We start from the raw sequence: 25,420 nt of genomic DNA, 5'->3' as shown, positions 1-25,420 counted from the left end.
CCCAAGATATCTGGTTGTAACCATAATTGTTTATTACCGCATCTAACAAGATATATGTAGGTGAAGTAGGAGTATCCCTCGCACAGCCCAACTGGACAACTACGCACAAGTCAGGTGGGGCAACAAGGGCCAACTAACTGATAGAATCCACGTTTCCCGGGGTGTGCGGCAAGGTTGTGTACTTGCCCCGACCCTCTTTTCCCTGTATATCAATGAAATTGTCCCCTCCCTCCTCAGACTGCAGGCTGACGCACCTTCACTTGGCACACAAAAAATCCCAGTCTTACTTTTTGCCGATGACACTCTTTTGATATCCAAGACCCCCAGTGGTCTAAGGAAACTCCTTGCGTGCTTCGAGCATTTCTGCTCATCACAGGGACTCGAAATCAACGCCTCGAAAACAAAATTAATGACCCTTAATCCCCACAGATCTTTCAAAGGGAAGTTTACTTTAGAGGGCTCCTCACTTGAGAAGGTGGGCATTTTCAGCTACCTGGGCATAACATTCACTGACAACATGTCCTGGAAGCCACACATAGGAAAACAAGCCCTTAAATTAAGACAAACAACTGGGGCTCTACTAAAAAATGTCCACCTCTCATACACAAAACCAATTCGCCCAGCATTACAGCTATACGAAGCTCAGGCCGTTTCCTCAGCGCTTTACGGGGCTGAACTTTGGGGCTATACCAAAACCCAAGACCTAACCACCGCTGAAAACAACTTCCTAAGAAACCTTGTGTCCCTCCCGCAAAGTACCCCACTGTTCCCTCTATTCAAGGATCTCGGCATCAAACGCATTGGTCACAAAGCCCGCCTGCGACCTTTGCTGTACTGGAGGTGTCTCTGGACCACTCCGGAGCTCGACATCTTCACTGAAGCTCTACAGGTCATCCTAAAAGCCGACCATCTTCACAGAATCCCCTGGCTACGATGCATCAAGGATTTACTCTACTCACTCAGGCTCGATGATCTCTGGAACTTACCAGCCACGTCAGTCTTTCCCTCGAAAAGCGAACTAAAGAAACTATACTGGCAAATGGCCAACTATGAAGACTCAAGGGCTGCACTCCACACTACACTATCTTGTGACTTTGCCAACCTAAAAGAGTCATGCAAGTACGAAGCTTTTTGGGACCTAATCACGGCCCCAAGGGAAAGGAAACTGTACTTCCAGCTCCGCATTGGAACACTTCCACTAAGACTTTTCACCAGTAGCTGGTCACACAATGAATCAACCGCATGCCCAGCTTGCAAAGCCCCCGTCGAGAATCTCCCTCACCTCCTTTTTGCCTGCCCCGCGTATACCGCCCCCGTAGGAAATGGCTGGCCCCGGCATGCAGACTACTGGGAGTACGCTGCTCTGCGCTAGCTCTGCGAATCCTCAGATCACACACCAGGCCAACGCTAGTGATCGCCATCGCCAAATTCCTCGGAGCTAGTTGGCTTGTCAGAGGGAAAACTCTTCTAGATAAAGACTCCAAATAAGTCTGTCCCAATATCCTGCCCAGCGCATTTCATTTTATTTCATTTTATTCCATTTTTTATTCCACTTTTTCCATTTTCTCTTATCTTTTACTCCCTTTTATCATCTTTACCTGCAATTTTACAATTTTATTATGTGTATTTATTTGTATTTATTACTGCTCGTGCTTTTTTGGCTCTTGTAGCCGCAATAAAGCTCCTTTGAATTGAGAAACATTACTATCTTCCCCCAAATAATCGAAAATATATAAATTCTTAAATAAGAGAAATTAATACTTATATGTTATAATAATAAGCATTCTTATCTAATGCGATTTTTAAAGTCCTTTAGTGCACAATTACTTGTAGAAATGTAAAACATTTCTTGGAGCTACATATAGAAAAAAGTCACACCCTTTTCAAAACCTCTTTTGGATATTTGGACATTTTTTGGGTACTTGTCTAATTAATACTACTAACCACGATTTTAGCTATAAAGTGGCTACCCTATGGTTTAAATGGAATAACACTTGTGTGTGTATGTTTAAATTGAAATGGGGATTGAGCTTTTGAAAGGGCACATGCAAAGGTATCAAGAAAGAAAGATTTGTATTGGTGGTCACAACCTTGTATTCTTAATTAAAAGAAACTAGCAAGCAAAGGGAGTTTCTGTTACACATTCCTTGTAGACTACAGAGTCTCTGTGATGAAACTTCACAAAAGCTGACAGATGGGGCTGGACTCTACATTTTGCTCGTTGCTGCATGAGTCTACACTTCATGGCTTTAAGTGGGCTGGATCTTGCCAGGTCTGAACACCAGCAGCAATTAACAAGTATTGGCATAGTCAATAGGTCTCGGCAATCTGAGAGCTGTTGGTGCTGTGTGACGAGGAATTGTACGGTGTTGTGTGGAGCTATGTGTAGTGGAATTATGTGGAGTTGTGTGCAGTGTAAATATGTGGATAGTAATTCTGTGGTTTTGAGTGTACTGAAATTATGTGGAGTAGGATTGTTCGTCATGGAGTGGCATGAAGTGGAGTGGAATTATGTGGTGTGGTGTTGAATTTTGGGGGAAGCTGTGGAATTCTGTGTTGTGAATTGGATATATGTGATGTGTAATGGAATTGTGTTGGGGAGTTGAATTATGTGGTTTGGTGTGGAATTATGTGGTGTGGAATGGAATTGTGTGGAGTTTAATTTTGTGGCATGGAACTGTGTGGTGCTGAGTGAAATTATGTTGAGCAGAATCATTTGGCAACATGAGGAGTGTATTTATATGAATTGCTGTTATGTGGCACAGAGTGGATTTATGTGGGGTGTATTTATGTGGTATTAAGTAGCGTGTAATTAGGTGGGCTGCATTATGCTGCTGAGTGGTATTTTATGGGAAGTAAATATGTTGTGTGGTGTGGAATTGTGTGGCATCGAATTGTGTGGTGTGGATTTGTGTGGTTTTGTGTTGAATTATGTGGAGTTGAATGCTTGTTGTTTATCTATTGCAGTGTTGAGGTAGCAGCTTTCATGGGGGGGGGGGTGAAACAATGTTGTTTCTCTTTCCTGGCTAAAACAGGGTGAATAGGCATCCAGCAGCTGTTTCTGTGTTTCCTGCAAGAGCGTTTGAGTGTTGAGATGATTCCAACTACAGGCGGTTGGATTTATGTTCCCTTTGAAGTTTTAGTGTGTAAGTCATTATTTAAAGCTTGCATTCCACTCAGTTACACTATGCACAAAAAGATAAAATGTTGCTTCCAAACAGGGCTGGCCTTTAGCATGGGCAAGCGGGGCTCATGCTCAGGGCGATGATGGTCAGGGTGGCTCACAGGCCTGTCTGTGTACAGGCCACACAGCAATCACCCTCTGATCTGATTTTGGTAAACTGCCCTTTAATCATCTTTCCAGTTGCTCAGGTCTTGCTTGTGAAACAATCTCCTCACTCTCCTCCCTTTTCTCCTTTTCTTATCCTGACCCCCCCCCCCCCACCAGGCCCCTCATTTTCCATTTGGTGCTGGTATCAAAGAGGTTCATGGAAGGTGAGCAAGAAATGAAGAGCTGTGTCTGCAGAGCAGCCCCGTCACTGAGTGAAACAGCCAGTGACTGAACTGTGAATACAAAAGAGTCACCTACGAAGCCCATCAGCAGCAGGGGGCAGGCAGGAGAGAGCAGCATACTGCGGGGAGGTAGGGCAGGTCTTGAGTAGCAGAGAACTCTCCATCCCTCTCTAACAACTTTGCTTGTCTTTTTACTCCTATATAAAAGGCACAAACAGTGTCAGTGGGGGGATAGGGCTTAGGCCGAGGGTCAGGTCATAGCTAACAAATTACTCTATGCTTATTGTGGGCATGTATTACATTCTGTATTTTCTTTGTGCAATGTGGTACTTGCAGTTTTGTTTCCACTGCTAAGTACAGGATACTAAGTTGCAGGTGGCAAATTAAAATATATATTTACAAAGCTAATGGAAGCTTGGGAAATATTTTATTCAAAAGGTATAGGGGGCGCAAAAGTTGGTTTCACCCATGGGGCTAACTGCAAAGGCCTCCCCTGCTTCCAAAATTTAGTTTTTAGTAATACCCAGGCTTTACATGATGCATTTCTTTGTATAGCTGTCCCATAAAAGCAAGCACTTCACAACTCAGCTGGTAACTCCCTTGCTCCCCTCCATTCCTTACAAAATCCACATAAAAAAGATTATGGCTTCTTAAAACCTTTTTGCGGCACATACTTGTTAGCAGACTAAGCTCGTCACCACATGCTTCTGCAGTTGGGGACCTGCAGCTTCACCAATGTGGTCTTTTCGGGAGAGCATGTCAGGGTAGGTTCCCCTGCAGACTGCCGCCATCCACAAATAGTGACCGCTTTCGGCATGCTACTTCCCAAGGGGCCCCCCATGTACCAAGGGATGGGCGACCATTAAAGGTTTCTGACAATTAGTGAACTTCAATGTAAGTGACTATATGATTTGTTTGACATTTTTGCAAACTTTCGGTAATATAGACAGGAGAAGTCTTAGTATGTATTGGTCCTGAAGAAGCGTCATAGGATCTTGTTAGACCACTGTACGCGAAACATGTTGACCATGTCCTAGGAGCCCGACGATAATCTCCTTAAGCTCCAGCACCATGCAGAAAGTGGTTGAGCATTATTCCTCATTTTACACTTTCCTTCTGTTTTTAATCTTGGTCCCGGTCTTATTCCATTGATTAATTAAATTGACTCGCTCCTATTAAGACTGGGAACCTATTTTAGCTTTCACTCTCCTGCCAGGATTAGCGCCTGACCGCAACACCAGGTCTTGTAGTGTCCACTACCACGGCTGCTACCTAAAAGATCTCCGGCAAAGAGCCCCCTTACGGGGAGCCCGTCAGACATTGCAGAGCCGGTCTGACGAGGAGCTACCCGATGATGAAGCATCTCGGATGTGTGAGGGCTCTTGCTCCTGAACTTTAATGTTCCCCTAGTGATTATATTTTTCCATTTGGAACAGTGTACACCTTTTTTGTATGTTCAGTTAATTGGGAGACCGTACACTGGACCAACTAATCTCCCAGTCCCTCCCTTTGTTGATGCTTCACCAATGTGACCTTCTATTACAGTAACTTCGAAAGCCTGCCACTGTTTTTAGAGTTAAAACGCTAACCATATATGTGAAGAAATTTGGTTGTCCCTACAGTATGTTGCAACAATTATTTTCTTGAATTGATGTGTGCGGAGTTTTGCCTCTAATGAGGGAAGTGGCTGTGACTTACAGAAACCATGCTCTTTGTGAAATAAAGCCAGTGTGTCACTGCACAGAATCTCCATGCTGGAAGGGGCTTACTGCATGATGGAGATGCTGGAGTCCTTGTTACACTCGCCATGCCTGGTAGGACTAGCTGTATTGGTATAATGATAATATGAAAACTCTCCGGATGACCTTGGGCTATCTGTCACCTCTGCACTAGCTACCGTCTGTGGCTCAGTTGCTTATGTAAACAAGTGCCTGCAGTTGATGTGCTATTACTTCTTGGTGAAGAACGGTGGTTGCAGTTCTGCCCAAAGTAAAGCACTCCCTCCAAAGGTAAAGCAATGTTAAAGAACACAATATGTTCCTTTAAACACATATGACAATCTAAACATACACCCATTGCAGTACAAGCTCATTGTTTGCTCTACACACAGCAGCCGGGATCCTGTAAGAAGCGCTGACCTAGTTCCGGCTGCAGACAAAATGGTCATGTTGACAGATGTTAATCTTCTAATCAGTTTTTCTGTAAGTGCTTCCAATGCCATCGTCCACATATACACATAAAGAGCATGCTTATATCACAAGCTCTGAACCACCCCAACTCGAACTAACAGGAAAACGGGCAGGCACTTAAATGAAACATGATTTGAAGATTAACATCTGTCGACATGGCCATTTTGTCTACATTCGTTAAAAAGCCAATTTGTTCTGCCTGAGCTCCCACTGGATGCTGTTTGCATTTCAGGTTCCTCTGTTACACCAGGCCTTTTATTCTAGAGAACATGCGCAGGGCACAAAACGGCACCCACAGGGTGTATGCATATGCGGGACGAATATAATTACCATGGGAGGGGGAGAAGTTCAGCAAGTGGCTCTTTCCACTAAAAGATGAGTAGTAGCTGCAGCGCCAAAGCCTCCATTCTTCTGCTCCCATTGCTTAAAGAACAAGTGAAAACACGAGTGCTGTTTATGGCGCTTTGTGCAAGGAAGAGCACACCGACATCAAACAGGTTTTTGTCTGTCCTTGGTAGTAGCTTCAGCGAAAAGCCTCCATCCTTCTGCTCCCGTTGTTTGAAGAGCAAGTGATAAGACAAGCTCTGGAGCAAGTGAAAAAACAGCACTTCTGAGGAGGTCTCGTAAGCCAAGGAAACAAAGTCTCTTAAATGGTGATAAAATGATAGCAGTGAAGGGATAGCGTACTTAGTTCCTCCTCTCTGGAAATGGTAAATACAGGAAGAGTAAGACAATTGCATTCCAGGGGCAAATGGGGAGAGAGAATAGCAGAGCGATGATGGAGCCAGCAAATGGGAAGACAATGGGTGGGTTGAAGCCCACCAAGTAGATACAGCATGTCTCGGTTCGAGACTGTGCATGCGCTGTCTAGAGCCAAGACCTAAAAACAGAGATTAAAACTTGTCTCTGTCAAGCTCTACATTCATCCTCTTCTTTGATGAGCTTAAAAAACAGTATCAGTTCAGCAAACAAAACATTTGATTGACCAGAAGGGAGGTGGTAACCTGGCTCACCATTGCAATTCCAGATAGTATAACCCCAGATTGTCCAGGACAGGAACACCCACTGGTAGGGAGCAGGAGGGATTGATGATTATCCCAGGCTTGTAGTACTGTTTTTCTGTTACTTTTGGAGCCCTGAATCGTCTTCACGCAGGAACGGACTCTCCTGACGACCACACCTCACAGGAATAGGCAGAACATGTTGCTGCTGCCTTGTGGCATGGACACCACACCTGTGAGCCAAGAGGCCTATTGGGAATCAGAATTATTTTTGTTGCTTACAGATGCAGGAAGGAGGCAGGCCTGTCCCATTCTGGATCCCTCTATTGGATGGGAAGTAAACTAATCTATTAGTGAAAAAATAATTTGGGTCTGATTAGCAATGTTTGGAGCTAAAGGGAACTGCATTAGTTGAAGTGGGGTGTAGTTTGTATGATTTCTTCTACCACATTTGCAGCTGGACTGGGACAGAGCTAAATGTAAACCTGCCTTTTTCCCTCAAAAGCAGAAATACTGATTTTCTCCCCTAATTCCTGGCCATATGTTATGTTAGCCTTACTGCTACTTTTGGGCAGCATTAACACTTTGGTGAAATTCTTTTCAACTTTATCCATTACAGCTCAAAGCATACTGGCCTGTGTATCCTTACAGTAAATGTAATGACTGGTGTTGCCTTGTACCTTGTAAAGTGTTTACCTGCTTACAATAAATAATTATTTTGTTCCTGCATTTCAGTTACCGTTTTTGGAGTAAGACTTCATGAATTTGTAAGAAATAAGATTCTAGACTCACTTGATTTAGTTCACTCACTTTTTACATAGGGCATATCCCTTATAATGCACTCCTGGTAACTCTTCTTTGGTCATGTCCATTTTAGGGACTCCATACATGTTTTATCCCATTTAAAACACTGTTGCAGGCTGAGAATTAGTAATCTGCAGTTTCTACAAGAACAGTGATTGCCAGTATGCTCACTTCTGCTGTGTATAGAGAAGGAGTTTGAAACATTTTCTGTAGCGAGAACTATTTCTGATCAGTAAAAATCACCATGAGCTACCAAAAGCTAAACAACTCGTGCATTATTATCATACACCCCCACTTCCCCAGCTTTCTTGACTTTAAGCCTAATGTCCATAGAAACAGATATATATGTGTGGGTAACTGAGAGCCTGTGTTATACTTACTTGTGGCATAGGACATACTTTTCGCCATATGTGGCACCATTTATATATAACGTTTTTTGCCATTGAAAAATGACTATATTTTCCAGTTATAAATAGGGCACTGTGTTCTGCTGGCCAGTGGGAGCAAGAGGCCTGCTGTTTGTAGATGCAACGCTTTGAAAACAAATTGAGAAAATGAAAATGAAAAGTAAACTAAATTATATGGTGACTTTTCATTTTAATTTTGTCCAATTTAAAAGCGTTGTTCAACCTCATTTTGTTCTCACCTCCAACACTGAGTTGACAAGGGCTTTTATTCAAGAGTTAAATACCTTAGTGCTTCAATTCTTCACTTCTGTGCCCTGGGTCATATATTTGACCCCAGCACTGCTCCTTATCAGGCCCTGCCATCTGCAGCTGGTAATGTAAAATAAACACAGGCTTCCCTTAACTTTAAAAGAAAAATCTGACCCTGTACCTATTTAAAAATCAGCTCAAGGTTGTGAGCTACTCTGAAGGGGCATGGGAGCTACTGGTAGCTCCAGATCGACTGGTTGGAGACACCTGGTATGGAGTGTTTTGTTTTTTCAAGCAAGAGGAAGCTCATTTGTGAAATGCCTGGCATGTGTATACACAGCTAATTAAAGTTACAGTGTGCCTCGGGTAGTCAGTTCACCACCCCAAAAGCTCTGCGTGTTTTACATAGATGAGCAGATTGACTGCCACATTGTTTTTTTCTTTTACACAGAGACTGGACATTTGTTAGCGTTGTGCCAGAAATGTTTATGATCATGCAGAAAGTGTGGTTGCTACCATCACGGCATGCATTTTATGCAATTACAAAGCATAATGCTATCTGCAGTGGCAGCCAGCTCGAATTTACAATGGGGGCGGGAGGGGAGATACAATAAACGTGGACGATCCAAAAGTGATTTTTTCCAATGGGGAAGTCTTTCATAAGCAATACCCTTTCACGTTCTTCTTGGGAAATGCACAGGTGATCATAAATTACATTTTATTATTTTACATGAATTGTGTGAGTGCATAGTGGGAGCAAGACATATGAATCCTCTCTTTAAATATTCACTTACTTACGCAGTCCGTCATACCCAAATGTGGCCGATTAATAAGCAGTATACCTTTTGGCAGATATATGAACGGAGGCAGTTCACCACCCCAAAAGCTCTGCGTGTTTTACATAGATGAGCAGATTGACTCCCACATTGTTTTTTTCTTTTACACAGAGACTGGACATTTGTTAGCGTTGTGCCAGAAATGTTTATGGTCATGCAGAAAGTGGGGTTGCTACCATCATGGCATGCATTTTATGCAATTACAAAGCATAATGCTATCTGCAGTGGCAGCCAGCTCGAATTTACAATGGGGGCGGGATGGGAGATACAATAAAATTAAAATTAAAAAAAGGCACCTACCTGTCGACAATCTTCTCTCCTTGTGTTGCATCGTCTTACTCAGCTCTGACACGCGACAATCATGGGAGCCAGGAAACTGCACAACGCTGGTTTCATGTTGGTAATTAGCATGAAACCAGCATCAGGACTGGTGGGAGTGGGCTCTCCCAGCACTCACCAGAGCGCTGGTGGCCTATGCTTTATCTAACCCAGCAGTCTTAAGACAGCTGGGTTAGAGATGTTTAAAGTGCGCCTGTCAGACTGGCCATCACAAGACGGCCGGCCAAAGGGACATGTGCACTTTAACCTAGTGCACAGCTCCCTGCTGCCACTCGGCAGCAATTGCCATGCCTGGTCCTGACACTCAGTTAAGGACGGGGCACTGAAAAATAAAAAGTTTATTAACATTTTATTTTTCTGTTGGGGGTATTTTTTTTGTTGGGTGACGCTCCTCTGCCCACATGGAGGGGCCACCACTAGCTATCTGAGTAAACCTTCCGGATAAGGCAGTTTCAGGAGGACGGTGTGCACACAGTATTTGTAGAACACGAAAGCCAACACGTACATGTGTACTTGCTTGAAGCAGAGGTGATTACTTGTTTCTCTGTAAGTGCACAAGCTGCAGGCAACACAACCCAAACATTGAGGAGGGAATGGTAGCCCACTCACTGTTTTAGAGTGGGTCTGTCTGCTGCTCATGCACTAAATTCTGAGTTAAATGTAATGGCTTTATACATTGCAATCATACAAAAAACACAACAGGCACTCACACACGCTAATGACACAGCTCTGTTCTTTTAGTGATCACTGTGGCAGTGATCTCAAAGGCTTTGTTTTATTTATTCCATTGAGTGGTTTGTATGGGGGCCACCCCACGCATCATCTTCAAGCAACTTTGCAGATCTATGTTGCCCTATGATCGTTGTCAGACATTGATGTAATTGAAAGGGTTGGGGATGGGTCGGATCTAAATATTTTGGTCAAAATATCCTTTGATGGTGGGATCTCTGATTAGTTTTATAGATGACTCGGGATGTGGACGATCCAAAAGTGATTTTTTCCAATGGGGAAGTCTTTCATAAGCAATACCCTTTCACGTTCTTCTTGGGAAATGCACATAAATTACATTTTATTATTTTACATGAATTGTGTAAGTGCATAGTGGGAGCAAGACATATGAATCCTCTCTTTAAATATTCACTTACTTACGCAGTCCGTCATACCCAAATGTGGCCGATTAATAAGCAGTATACCTTTTGGCAGATATATGAACGGAGGCACAGGGAAGTGTGATATTTCGCTGATGATCACACACTGCAGACAAGTGGTATAGTCAGAACTAAGGGCCAGATGTAGCAACCAGTTTGCGACTTGCAAACGGCAAAAATCGCCGTTTGCGAGTCGCAAACCGGAGTTTGCTATGCAGAAATGCATTTTGCGAGTCGGGACCGACTCGCAAAATGCATTTCAGAGTCGCAAATAGGAAGGGGTGTTCCCTTCCTACTTGCGACTCGCAGTGGTATGCAATCACATTTGCGACCGCGTACGCAGTCGCAAATGGAGTCGCAGTTACCATCCACTTGAAGTGGATGGTAACCCACTCGCAAATTGGAAGGGGTCCCCATGGGACCCCTTCCCCTTTGTGAGTGGACCCACCAATATTTTTTCAGAGTAGGAAGTGGTCCAAGGGACCACTACCTTCCCTGAAAAAATCCGAAACTAAAGGTTTCGTTTTTTTTTTTTAAGTGCAGCTTGTTTTCCTTTAAGGAAAACGGGCTACACTTGAAAAAAAAAAAAACTGCTTTATTTCAAAGCAGTCACGGACATGGAGGTCTGCTGGTCCCAGCAGACCTCCATACCCGTGAGTGCCCATAGTCGCTATGGGGCCGCAATTTGCGACCTACCTCATTAATATTAATGAGGTGGGTCTTTGCGACCCCATAGCGACTCGCAGACGGTGTCTGAGACACCGTTCTGCATTGCAAATTGCGAGTTGCAATTTGCGAGTTGCTCGGACTCGCAAATTGCAACTCGCAATTTGCAAAGTTGATACATCTGGCCCTAGGAACCTTGGAGCAGATTTAATAAAAGTGGTGCTGCACTCAGTGCAGGGCCACTTTCTTTGCACCCCACTTCCGCCACCATTTGTGAGCTGTACTTAAAATACAATAGGGGAAATAGTATTAACATTTTTAAGGCTAATGCTGTACTGTTCAGGATTAGCACCAACATTTTGGAGCTAACCCTGAACAGTACATAGGGGCCCACTGTAACACAAGGTGGTGCAATGCATGCATTGCGCCACTTTGTAAATCTGACATGGTATTTTTGCCATAATATCGCCACATTGCATCAAAATAATTATGCTAATGTGTTGCTATTATGGCGCAAGGGGTTCTTAATTCTGCCCCCTTGCGTCTCTGACCCAAATTTGGGGGCATATTTATACTCTGTTTGCGCCGAATTTGCGTCGTCTTTTTCGACGCAAATTCGACACAAAACTAACTCCATATTTATACTTTGGCGTTAGACGCGTCTAGCGCCAAAGTTCATGGATTTAGCGTCATTTTTTTGCGTGAACACCTTCCTTGCGTTAATGATATGCAAGGTAGGCGTTCCCGTCTTAAAAAATGACTCCGATGCATATGCGTCGTATTTATACTCCCGGGCAAAAATTAGCGCCGGATTTTAGCGCCTGGGTCAGGGCAGGCGTTAAGGGACCTGTGGGCTCGGAAGGAGCCCAGAGGTGCCCTCCCAGGCCCCCAGGGACACCCCCTGCCACCCTTGCCCACCCCAGGAGGACGCCCAAGGATGGAGGGACCCACCCCTGGGACATTAAGGTAAGTTCAGATAAGTATTTTTTTAAATTTTTTTTTTTGGCATAGGGGGGCCTGATTTGTGCCCCCCTACATGCCACTATGGCCAATGACCATGCCCAGGGGACAAAAGTCCCCTGGGCATGGCCATTGGGCAAGGGGGCATGACTCCTGTCTTTGCTAAGACAGGAGTCATTTCAATGGGGGTTGGGAGTAAAAGAAAATGGCGCAAATCGGGTTGAGACGAAAATTTTGCCTCAGCCTGACTTGCCCCATTTTTTTACGCCCAAGCTCCATTTTCCCCTACGCCGGCGCTGCCTGGTGTAAGTCATTTTTTTTTACGCACACCAGGCAGCTCCGCCGGCTAACGCCGGCTAACGTCATTGAATAAATACGGCGCCCGCATGGCGCTTCAGAATGGCGTTAAATTTTTTGACGCACAACTGCGTTGGCGCAGTTGTGCGTTGAAAAGTATAAATATGGCCCATAGGCCCATATGTATACTTTTTTAGCGCCGCATTTGCGTCATTTTTTGGCGCAAAACCGGCCCAAACTTACAAAATACAATTGTATTTTGTAAATTTGCGCTGCTTTTGCGTAAAAAAACGAATGCAAATGCGGCGCTAAAAAAGTATAAATATGGGCCATAATTTGTAACACAATCTGCAAATCTTGCTCACATTTTTCTACATTATAATGCGTAGATGCCAAAATCTATATCAACAAATCTATACCTCCCCAAACAGCTTTTCACTCTGTAAACATAGTGTAAAATATGTTTACCAACATTAGTACACTTACTGACACTTCACAACAAAGTTAATAAAATATATTTTTAAATACCTGAACTTGAACGTTCTTTCTTAAATGCAGATGAAGACAACACTGTCATTCAGCTCTACATAAATCCACTTCTGCTGATCACAACTCAAACAGATCTCCTTCTCCTCCAAAGCACCAAGGGCAAACTGAGCTACCTCTGGTTCTGCAGCCAATCACATCACAACATTTCTTCAACCATGTAATAAGGATGGTAACTATTGGTTCAGCCTTGACCCTTTTTTTATTTTCCCACATACAATCTCGCGAGACTCTTGCGGGATCATAAACACCTTGTGCAGGCCCAGACATTTTCCATGTGATCTTGCAAGGTGGATGGACTTTCTTTTGGAAACTTTGGTGAAGATTCATCGATTGGGGCGAAAGTTATTAGCAAACCAAAAAGCACTACATATGTGGAAAAGCAGACCTAACTATAACTAGCTACTGACTTGCATAGTTTATGGTTAAAAAACAAAACAAATGGTTAAATGTTAGGAACAAAATATATAGAGAGATTTCTTTAAAAAACATGTATTTTTAAAAAGGGCTAGAAAGAGATGATGTAATGTAAAACAACAGATACACAAAAAAGAAAAAAGTGAAATAGACATTGAATAGTACTAGCAACTATGGAGGTAGCTTGTAAGGCCATATTTTGGGCCTATACTGGGTGCTCCCTTGCATCTGGTCAGAGCTATGCTTCTCTGAACAAAACATTTTGTAGAGCTCCTTTTACTTATTCAAGGTTGGATTGGATGGTATTTCCGCAATCCAAAGCTGCAATAAAGTTCCTGGAATGCTAAAATGTCTTTATCATTTTTAGCTGAGTATCACTTGTTAATCCAATGCTTAAAGACTTTGTTAAAAATGGTAAGGGGCTTTGTCACCTTTCTAACTCAGTATGAATGGCCTTGTGCCTAACCTGTGATTATAAAATGTGCTAGAAAGACAGTTGAGGGGAACAGCTTTAGTGTGTCATTGATGTTTTAGATATGTTACATAAAAAGGAACAATTCCCTGCTTAAAATTTTGGAACTACTGATATTTTCCATGGTTTACTGGTATTTTGTAGAGAGTATGACGTACTCTAAGCATGTAGGGGCATTGTTTGGACTTATACTGAGTGCTCTGTATTTCTGCATGACGCTATGCTTCTCTGATGAGCTTTAAAAAGAAAAAGAATAAATGCAACATTAGCTGCTTTTACTTTTGTCAAGTAGGGTTGTATAATATTTAACCAATCCATAGCTGCAATAATATGTCTCCAATGGTAAAGTGCCTTTGTAATTTTTTTAGCATGGTATGGACAGTGCTTTCTTATTCACTGCTTAACTTCTTCTGGGCGTGCGTTGGCCACTGGCACACACGCACACCCTCCCTGTTGCGGGTCACGACCAGTGGCCATTGCCAGGAGGGGTTTTAATTTAAAAATCTTCTGGTGCATTGTACCGGAGGATTTTTTTATTTGAAAGACCCTCGGGAGACACGAAAGGGCTTCTGTGTCTCCTCCTGCATCCCCACCGCTCTGTGACATCACAGCACTGCGATGTGTGCTGACATCTCAATTTGTTTTTCCAACCAGAGCAGGAAGCAGAGGTAAGGCTGCTTTCTGCTCCGGTAGGGAAAATGGTCCAGAAAGGGCCACACCACCTTTCAGGAAGGCCTCGTTTGAAAGGGGAGATTCTCCTCTTTCAAATGAGGCCTTCCTGAAATGGTTTCCTGGTGCTGCGATCCATGGCCAGGAAACCCCACTAGACACCAGGGATTACACTAGGGGGGGGTCGGCCCCTCTGAAAATGGAATGCCCCCCTCAGGGGCATATTTAAAAATATATATATGTTAATTTAAAAATAAATATATAAAAAAACAAACTGACAGGTTGTCGCCCGTGAGCAGGGCTGACCGCCTTTGGGGGCATTTTTTAAAAGAAAGATGTATGGTTTGCCTGGAGGCCATGATCGCTCCCCCCAGGAAACCATACAGCTATTAAAAAATAACTGTATATATATATATATATATATATATATATATATATATATATATATATATATATATATATATTTTTATATATCTATATATAGTCTATATATAGAGAGATTATATGTATGTATATCTGTGGATATAGCCATTTATATCATATCTATAGATCTATACATAGAGATATACATAGATATCTATCTATATATATCTATATTTATTTATGTATATAGATAGATAGACAGATATAGATAGATATAGATATATATACATAGATATATCTATATCTATATAGATATTTATATATATAAGGAGATCACTTTTGTCAATGCATGTGAGATTTCCCTGGGGACTGCGATCGGCAGTGAATCTTGACGGCCAAACCAGCCCCATTGGCTACAACTATGTAAAGTACAATAGAAGAAGGTATATGGTGAATCTTGCCTCTGTATTATTATAACTCCCTTTGATCTTACTCAAAACCGATTCAAATTCAATCTTCAGTGTACTGTTGAAATACATCTTTACTATTTCATTGACTTAAAAGGTACAGCTAGGCAAAATGTGTTTTGAGGGGAGAACCCTCTTCCACAGGGCTGATGGTTTAAACACATAATTTGACACACAGGTGTCCATTTCGATGACATTTTCTTTTAATATAGTTTTCATTGCCCCATTCCGAAATCAGCAGGTACGCCGTATCAGCATAATCTCCTTGATACGCTTGCTGAGTTACATGGAAGAAAAGACCTGTTGAATGAAAACTAAAGGACAGTATTTGAGAATCTTGATAAACATGGGGCACAAGGGCTAGAGCAGGGAGCATAAGCTATTTGAGGTCAATCTAGTATCTATCCCAGGCAACCAGACATCCAGCAGCAGAGACCCTGGAATCGGCATTATTCAGTTCACAGGGGTGTGTCTCCTTGTGTCACAAAGCAGTTATCAATCGAAGCGTCCTTATCCTGGAAGTAGTTAATAAGACATGCAAATTTGTTCTTATCCTGGCGAGATACACGCATTTCAAACAAGAAAAGGAAAATAAATTGAAACTTACATGCAATGTAAACTGAGTGGCCTTAGAAAAACAAAGATATGCTGGCTTGTAGTTAACCAAAGGCCAATCAAGTAATACTCCTAGAGATACATAGACGCATGTATCTGGAATGAGCACCCAAACATTTAACTAAGAGGTTTAACTAAGGCTCTCTCATGTGTGTTCGCTAATCATTTGGCATTTGTTAATTAACATGATCACTCATTTCCAAACCTGAATGGCATAATCACTGCGTCTCTTTTCCATGGAAGCCACACGCATAAATAGTACATTGCTTGTAATCTTCACTGACAGCTAAGTAAGGGAATGAAACACTTACATGGGAGGCATCTTTTTATTTCAGGAAATGGCAGCATCCATTGCAGACTAATAGACTGTTGCTCATTGTAAAGTGTGTGGTTGACCCCAGGGACGAATTTGTTGTCTTTGTTTGTTAGGACTCAGTAATCAGGCCAAAACAACAGTATCCATGGATATCTCTATGTGCCTTGCACACTGAGCAGCCTAGACCATTGTTATTTATTTATATCTTTAGGCACACCAAATACAATGAAAATAAGTTCTGTTCACTCTTTTACAGCAGACATTCTGATGTGTTACCTTCCCAATCAACTTTTTAGTCAAGTATGTGCAATTTATTTTCCTGTTTGGGGTCATCTTCTGGAGGAATCTCTCTTGTGATGGCTGTGAAATTACCACATCTAGTGTTTTGTCTTGTGGTGCCTAATAATCTTTAGAGAGGGAGTGCTAATTCATTTTAATCATCATGAGTGTCTCGGTGATTTGAGGTGACAGTCTCATCCTCCTGGCTGTGACAATTGTTCCAGTTACACTGAAATTCCTACCAGAGGGTACATTGGCTACAGGATAAGCTAGAGAGTTTACTGTTAGCCTCCTGAGTTCTGGCCACTGTTTTCTTTTCCACACCAATAGCTCCAAGGGTCTTGATCTAATTGGGGCCTTGTTTGATCCTCCAAGTATTTCAGTTACATATTCACTATTGTGATAGTTGGCCTTGCCGCATTTGAGTTTCCTCCATGTGTGTGTCTGATAGAATTCCTGGAACCTACAAAAATAATTCAAAGCACTGGGTGTTTCTAAAGATGTTACTACTGTTGGTTTGGTAGAAGAGGGATTGACTTGTAATAATGACTGTTTTACCCAGTGGAGGATGCTGCTATTGCAGCATGCCACTGGAGCCACTATTGTGCTTTCCAGAGATTGGTGAGAATAGCACCTCAGTTTCCGTAGCCCTTTAAGTTGCAGTCATTTGTCTACAAATTATCCTCTTTCTTGATTTTCTATTCTTGTACATGGAGCTACCTAGTGCTGAAAACTGAATGAATGAGAGCCTTGTTTGTCATGGATCTACTGCAGAGTCACTAAAGAGTGACAAATATATTCGTCAGAGGCCAGGGTCTCATGTTGCAGCCTTCTACTGTATCTAGATGAAGTGTTAAACTGCTTTCCAAACTAGCTGTTTTTTCACTAACATTGGTAAATGTTTCTTCAACCTTCCACAAATGGGACAATCTTCCTTGGTGATTTCTTGTGTCAAAATCACAAAGAGTGTGGGCATTTTGCTCAGGCACTACATTAGCACCATTTGTCAACATTCATGGACATGGCTCTGTAGGTAGCACCTTCTCTCCTTTTTAGGACACAGCCATTTATAGACTTTTACTGCTCAAATAGGTGTTGCAGTATATAGAAGGTGGAGTTACTTTGGACCCGAACTTTCTGTATAAGGTCTTTCACAAAGAGATTGTTAGCACACTCAATTATCCCAAGCACCTAGGCATTAGTGCCATGCAAAATGTGTGGAAAGACACTGGAACATGGAGAATGGGAAAAAGAACTAGCAGAACATTTACTCAGAGGGAAAGAAACTAATTATTAAGCAAAAAGAAAAGAAAAGCAATAGAAATTTTAAAATGTGTTTCCTATACTAAACACTGCCTTGATACTGACAGTTTATGCACGGAGTCTGACATAACACCACTATAGCACCCACAACTGTGTTAAAGGAAAATAAATAATAAATATCTGGTGCCTCTCCAAAGTCCATGAGACTCCTATGACACCAAGGGTGAGGTTGGCAAAATTGATAACGTTGGCCCAACAGGAGCAATCAACATGACTGCAACTGATGAGAATTTCTTTTGAAAAATGAGAAATCATATCTGGTGCCACTCCAGGGCCCAATGGGCACGTAGGAGAGCAAGGTAAAGGCTGACCGAAGTCAATTACATTAATTACTTATTTAATATTAATAATACCCAAGGACTACAAGACTACAAGCAGCCTATAGGCACACCAACAGAGAATGCATATAAACAAGGAATAAATAGCAAAAACAACTGTGGACTCCTAAAGGAATGTAAAATGCAATGTTCACACCAGAAGGCTTTTAAAAGTGGCAGAAAATGGTTAATAATAAACCAGTGGACTCCTAGAGTGTTTTCACAAAATGTGCACAAGCAAATGGCTTGGCAAGGAAGACATGGGTAAGAACAAAGACAAAATGCCCATCTATCAGATACACACTGTTTCACAAAATGGTGGATACGGCTTGGCTAAGAAGGCGTGCAGAACAAATGGCTGCCAATGAGCGACACACTGGTTTCACAAAATGGTGGATGCTCATGACTGGACAAAAAAGAATGCATGAAGGACATAGACAAAAGAGTTGCCTCCCCTAATGCCCTTTCTCCACCTACCACCAACAAACACATGTTGCTGGGCAACTGTTTGTTCCAGAGACCCATACACCATCAATAAAGCAGAATGTAAAAAATAAACTAAGATAAAAATTGGAACAACCCGGAAACCTGACATAAAATCAATGAAATATAATATAAAAATATCCTAAACATAAACAGTATTGAGCACAAATGTACCCAATACAGTGCCATTTAAAAGATACAGAAAACACACATGTGAAAAAGTGGATTATTAGTTGGAGTGAATGGGAGTCCACCAGAAGTAATAATGACACCATCTTGTTAGGTCCAATAAAGTTTTCATTAATTTAAACCTAAGCTCAACCCCTGGCAACAATGGCACAGAGCAGACAGGCTCATTTTTTAAAAATTTGCAAACTTTAGAAGTACTAAAACAGTTAAGAAGTCTAAAACACAACACAATAAAAATCCCATTCTGCCAAATTGACAACATTCCAATAAGGAGAACCAGAGTTATGAATTTTTAAGGTTTTAATGATAAAATAGCTCTAAAAAGCGTTATGGGGCAATTGCAGACCACTGGTCATGATGAACCGGGACCTAAACAAGATTTGAGGCCAACCGCGATGAAGGGTGGTTCGTGTACAACAACGAGGTTTGACCCCCTTTGAGGTTTTACCCTGGGACTTAGTTTTTTTCTGTAAGTCAAAGTACTTCAGAAGGGTTCTTTGATGTTAGATAAGTGTTGACTAGAGTCCCAGTGAAGCTGTTGGTTTAGGTGGGAACTCCAAGCGGTAAAATTCAAAATTTATACCCTGTGAAGTCCTATTGATGGCCAAACGTATTCACTTTTTCAGAGCTCAGACTGCTCTAGCACGGTGAGGCTGCTAGCTGTAGCCAATGAAGGCTCAATAAAGCCAGATACCTTCTCCATGAGGTCCAGCTGAAATGAATTTGATGTTGTGGATAAGTTCAGAGTGAAAGAACCCTCAAACATCAGCCCAGCAGCAACACACCTTGGTCTTGTCTTTATCTTGATCTTTCAGTGATCTTTGAAGCTAAAAGGTTTCTAATTCCCGTGTTTTCCAGGATCTTAGGAAAATACACCTTGATACAGCCAAGGGTCCCAAGAGACCAGGAACAACATTTAGGGGGTTAAGAATCACTATAGCAGAATACAACAAGCAAGGTCAAGGCCAGGTCCAGCTGGAACTGGTCAGCTGCAATCTTGAGGGAAAGGCATCTAGCAGTTTGTTGTGTCACTGTAGCTTAACAGGAGGACTGTTAGAGTTGTCTTCTTTGTCCTGGGTAAAAGTGGGAGCAGGTCTAGTCCTTCAGGTCTCCTCACAGGTCTTAAACAGCAGGGTTGCAGTCCTTTTTCTGTTCTTCTACATGTTGAAAATGTTCTAAAGAGGGTGTCATTGGGTGGCACATTTATGCCTGGCACTAGCTTCTGGATGAGGATGACCCCGGGCTCCCCATTAACCACTAGGGAAAAGGTTCTCAGGGGTAACAATACCTATTTGAAGCAGTTACCGTGTGCCCCACTGTAAACAATCTCACAGTGCCCATCTCCATCAAAATCCAAGATAGTGAAATCTTTCTCTGCTTGTGTTCTTTTTGAAGATACATTTTTCTTAATATTAATTAAAAATCACACTTCACCAGTGGAGTGGGCTTTTAATAAAGATTACATGGAGGCAAAAATTGAATTTCTAACTGTTTCCTACCCGGAGATAGCATTTTAAATATAATATTGTGTCCCAGTGTTTTTCTCTTGTGGCTTGTTCCTGTAAGGACATGGGCAACATTACATTTCTACATGTCTTACTTTTAAATACCATGCACACTGCCTTTTGGGCAGTACAACCTACATAGGGGTGACTGATTATTATTTAAAATGAATGCTTGTGCCTGTCATAAGAGCTTATTTTTACAAGTTGAATTGGAGCTTTTAAGCTACCACAGTCATTCTACAGCGGTAAGCATGTGTACACTGTCACTGTAGTGGATGGCACAATAGGTGCTGCAGCCCAATTGTGACCTTTAACTTGCAGGTCCTTGGTACACTTTGTTATATATATAATAAAGACTTATAGATACTTTAAACATGCCAGTTAGGAGAATAGGCCATTTTGACATGATTCAGGAGTCAACGCACATGCACTAGGGCCTAGTTAGTAGAGTTTCAGTGCAGAGAGTCAAAATAAGAGTAGCATCAGTCTACAAAAAATGGGGTGACCACGCCAAAGGAGGCATGCTCCTTCAATACATTAATCAACTATCTTGCTTGCTCACAAACAAAAAATTGAAGACAGGCTCATGGAGAAAAAGCCATCAGAAAACGAAGAAAAATGGATGGCTACTTAGGCCAGGAATCATTGAGCTCCCATTCAGCCACTAACAGCCATTAGCCCACAATAATAAACTATGGCCCATATTTATAAATTTTTGATGCAAAATTGCGTTTGCGCAGTTTTGCATCAAAAACTGTAGCGCCGGCTTGCACCATTCCAGGACGCCAGCCAGGCGCCATATTAATGGAATCATGTCATCTGGTGAAAAGGGTGGGCTAGCGTAAAAAAAACGACATTAGCTGGGTGGGGTTGGCAGTATGGGAGAAGGGGGTTTTGCACCAAAAAATGACGTTAGGCTAATTAGAGTTAAAAAAAATTACTCTAACCAGACTAGCATCATTTCTTGACACAAAACATCCATACCACATGACTTCTGTCTTATAAAAGACAGGAGTCATGCCCACCACCCCATTGGCCAGCACAGGGGACAAGGGTCCCCTGGGCATGGACATTGCACCCAGAGTTATGTAGGGGGGCCCATTTCCGGGTCCCCAATGGCACTTGGAAAAAAAATAAACATACTTACCTCTGCTTACCTGGGATGTGGTCCCCATCCTCTGGTGTCCCTCTGGTGTGAGTGGGGGTGTTTCTGGGGCTTGAGGAGGGCACCTGTGGGCTCTTTCCATGGTGTCCACAGGCTCCATAACGCCTGCCCTGACCCAGGCGTTAAATAATGGCGCTAAGCTAGCTTCAAAATATATGTAAGAAGTTAAGTTTGTGCTGAATTAGCGTACAAAGAATTATGCTAATTCAGTGCAAACAGAGTATAAATCTGGGCCTATATTTCACATGAATTTAAGGATATGTATAGGCCCCTTAAATATCTCTAGCTTATCTGTAGTGAGCATGCAAAAATTCCATTCGAAAAACTGACAAATGCATCAATGACTTACCACATAGAAGGCTCCAAACAGTAAAGCACGACAGTATAAATACAAATCTAATGAAAAGGACATAGAAAAAGAGGATATATATATATTGCAAGGCGCCTATCAACCCAAAATGCCCATTGCCCTCATTCTTTGATCCCTCAACATTCACATCGACCTGCGCCACATTCTTTAGTTCAAACTCAAGACCACCCAGGACCAAGCAAACAAAATAAAGAAATAAAAAAGAGGAAAGTAATTGGTGATTATGCCAGTTGCCCAGTATCACTCAACTTGATTGTTAAAAAAAGTCCAACACAAAGAATGAGTGATGTTTTCCATCACGGTCCCAATTAAAAATGACAAGGGGCTCAACAAAGAACCCTGGAACCTGTGGCACAGGAAGAGAAAGTTCCTACTTTATGTACTGTAGCCTCACTCTGTACTGCACTTTGCTTGTAAAAGAAAGATGGTTTTGCACTAAAAAATCTATTCTATATTGAAAAAACAACCTGAAATCAACTTTGCTCTATAATTGGTACGTGACCTCAAACAACAGCATGTACAATAAACACTTAGGTCATGTAAGGAGGCCCATTTCAGGGCCCCCAATGGCACTTTGAAAAACATAAATAAACATACTAACCTCTGCTTATCTGGAATGGGGTCCCCCATCCTCCACTGTCCCTCTGGTGTGGGTGGCGTCCTTGGGGCCTGGGGAGGGCACCTGTGGACTCATTCCATAGTGTTCCACCATGGAAATGAGACTACAGGTCCCCAACGCTTGCCTTGACCCAGGCGTTAAATAATGGCGCTAAGCAGGCTTAGCGCCATTATTTAGGCCTGCCTCCCTCCCGTGCACAATTTTTGCACGGAAGGATAAGTAAGGCGCAAGAGCCTTAGAGTCATTTTTTGCCCGGTAACAGCTACCTTGCATCTCATTGACGCAAGGTAGTTTTCCGCAGGCAAAAAATGACTTTAACTGAACTATTTTGACCCTAGAAAGGTCTAGCGTCAAAATATAAATATGGAGTTAAGTTTGCGCTGAAATAGCGTAAAAAAAATTACACTATTTCAGTGAAAGCAGAGTATAAATATGCCTCTCAGTTTTTTACCTAAACCAAATATCAATTAGGCAACATGATGTAATAGTGTTATCTTGGGCATTACACATCATTATGCAAGAATACACTTTCATAAAGGAAATATTTGTCAGGTTTAGTCAAAATATCACTTTACATAGGACATAAACAAACCTTGTGCCCTGCTGTGTGTAATACCAGGTGATATTGCTCAATGCTCTCTATTTACAGCTGGGTGTAAATTGAAAGTTACAGGTTCAAACCTCTGTAGGCCTGTTTCTTACTCGCGAGTTTGCTTAAGTGAGTACCATTTAATTAATAGTATTACCTGTAATTAACAGCACTTCAACATATCAAAAATCTGTTTGCAAGTGGTACATAAAAAGATTTCATTATTATCATTAACATAGCTTTGAGCTGTACATTCGTCTTTACCATGTTCTATTGTATTAGAAGATTCCGGTGATGTTGTCCTTCCTTGTCCAAAAGCTTCTGTACTGTTGAATACGCTGGTTCCAATCAATGAAGCATTCGTTGATTGTGGAGTTGCATTATTATCTGTGAACATAGCAAATACATTACATTATTATTCAGAAAAGGCTAAAAAAATGCATTCCTATTTGAGAACTAATCAAACCTCTACTTGAACATCACAGAAAGAGTCTTATTTCCAACCACTGACACATGCCACATGGATGTTTTGCTCATAGCTAGGACCACAGGAAGTATGCAATACTCCCACTTTATTGTTTTCCATATAAATCTGTCTTTATCACATTTGTCACTTAATCCATCTTCTGATGCATAATTTTCAGCCCCTACGTGATTTTGCCACCCCACATGCGTCACTAATGCTGTATCCATAGGTAGCGACCGTCTGCCTGGCAGGCTCTCAAGGCTTCTGCCACCCGGTGGGGTCTGTGAGGCATAACAGACGGTTATCCAGCCTGAGACCTAAGAATACTTCTTTATATAGTGGAGTAACCTAACTGAATTTTATATTCACATCAACACAAGGGGGGCAGCTATTGCCATGGAATATATTAAACTGATAGTTGGTCAGTCTAAAAATAGAATATATAGAAGTTGTAGTGCTTCATTGTCCTCAGAGGGGCAACCAAGAAGTGAAGAAGAAGAATTGCAAAACTGCAAGATTCAATAGTCATAATTTTATGGTAGGTTTGTTAAACTAAAGTATTCAAAGGTCTCTGGCTGGACAACCATGTGTATTGTCTTACCGCCTCCAGTTGATGGCATAGACCTCGAAAGCCTACTGGTCTCATTTTCATAAATGTGGAGAGAGAGGGAAAGAGAAACACTTGTATGTGATATCATAGAAACATGATTTAATCAGAAAAACATTACTGAGAAACTATGCATTTTTTATGGAACTGTAGGAAAAAGTGGTATATTTTGAAACTTTGAAAACGTTGATGTGATGTAGACCGCAGTACTGTTTTCCATTGTTAAGATTTGATAAACGTATAATTTCTAAATTAGTTAAATAGTATTGTCCAATTTTTTACTTTAATTTGAAAGTTAATTTAATTGTAGTTCCTTAAATTTTATTTCCTTCAAAATGTTTTCTTTAATTTTCGATTTCCTCAAAATTTGTTTCCCATGATTTGATGTCCTCTAATGTGCTTTTTTGTTTTAGTTTTTCCATTAATTCATATATATCACTGTTAAGTATGTGTAGAGCACCCTCGCACCCAGTCAGATTTTAAGGCCAAAGATGACTTGTGGCTAAGAAGGCCTTCGAGGGCCAGACTGTGGGTCCTTGAGCCGTGCCCTCTGAATAAAAGCCATGTACAAATATGGTAAACACCATTTTAGATGAAAAAATAGTTTTAAACATTATTTTTACTTTAAGTCTTTTTATTGAAAATGTATCAAAAGACAATACAACACATGACAAGCATTACAGGAAGCGAGCACGACTGCATATCAAGCAAAGCATTGCAAGACAATTAAGTGTATCGTCTGTAATAATAAGAAGCAGTAAGCAAGATGTGAAACAACCAATCTATGGTTGACTCTTGTTGACAAGTCATGTCAGAACGAGCAAAGCAAATAGAGAACAAAGGTCAGCAGCATCAGGTTAACAATCACCTACAACATCCCCGAACCCACAGCGGCACCGGGCAAGCAAATGGAAGAAGCCCTCAGGCACAAGGGGGTATATCCCATACACTCAACGCAAGCAAGGCACCTTCGATGAGAGGGGTGTCACATCTTCACATTTTGGGGTGTAAAGCAGGGAAATTCAAGGTGAGTAAGCTATGTAATTAAGAGACACCAAATACGCATGAACTTGGCAGCAGTGTGGGACAGATTATGCAAGAGTTGTTACAACACCATCACGTGCCAGAGGAGCTAAAACCATAGGGCGACAGAGGGTGACACTGGCTTCTTCCAAGCCAGTGCTGTGAGCTGCCAGGCAGCATGTAGCTAGTGACTAATAATCCGCCAGTCTGC

The 25,420-nt window shown here is 41.8% G+C and overlaps 1 protein-coding gene across 3 annotated transcripts in view; it reads right to left on the bottom strand.

Moving 5' to 3' along the window:
- Positions 1-25,420, bottom strand: part of EMCN (endomucin) — a 678,554-nt gene that overhangs the window by 226,551 nt on the left and 426,583 nt on the right. For all 3 annotated transcript variants that reach the window (XM_069230226.1, XM_069230227.1, XM_069230228.1), the window contains one exon: positions 23,378-23,500. In XM_069230226.1, coding sequence (XP_069086327.1) covers positions 23,378-23,500 — 123 coding nt within the window. The remainder of the gene's footprint in view (positions 1-23,377; positions 23,501-25,420) is intronic.

This window comes from Pleurodeles waltl, chromosome 1_1 (genome assembly GCF_031143425.1).
Source record: "Pleurodeles waltl isolate 20211129_DDA chromosome 1_1, aPleWal1.hap1.20221129, whole genome shotgun sequence".
NCBI lineage: Eukaryota > Metazoa > Chordata > Amphibia > Caudata > Salamandridae > Pleurodeles > Pleurodeles waltl.
This window is presented reverse-complemented; position numbering and strand designations above follow the sequence as displayed.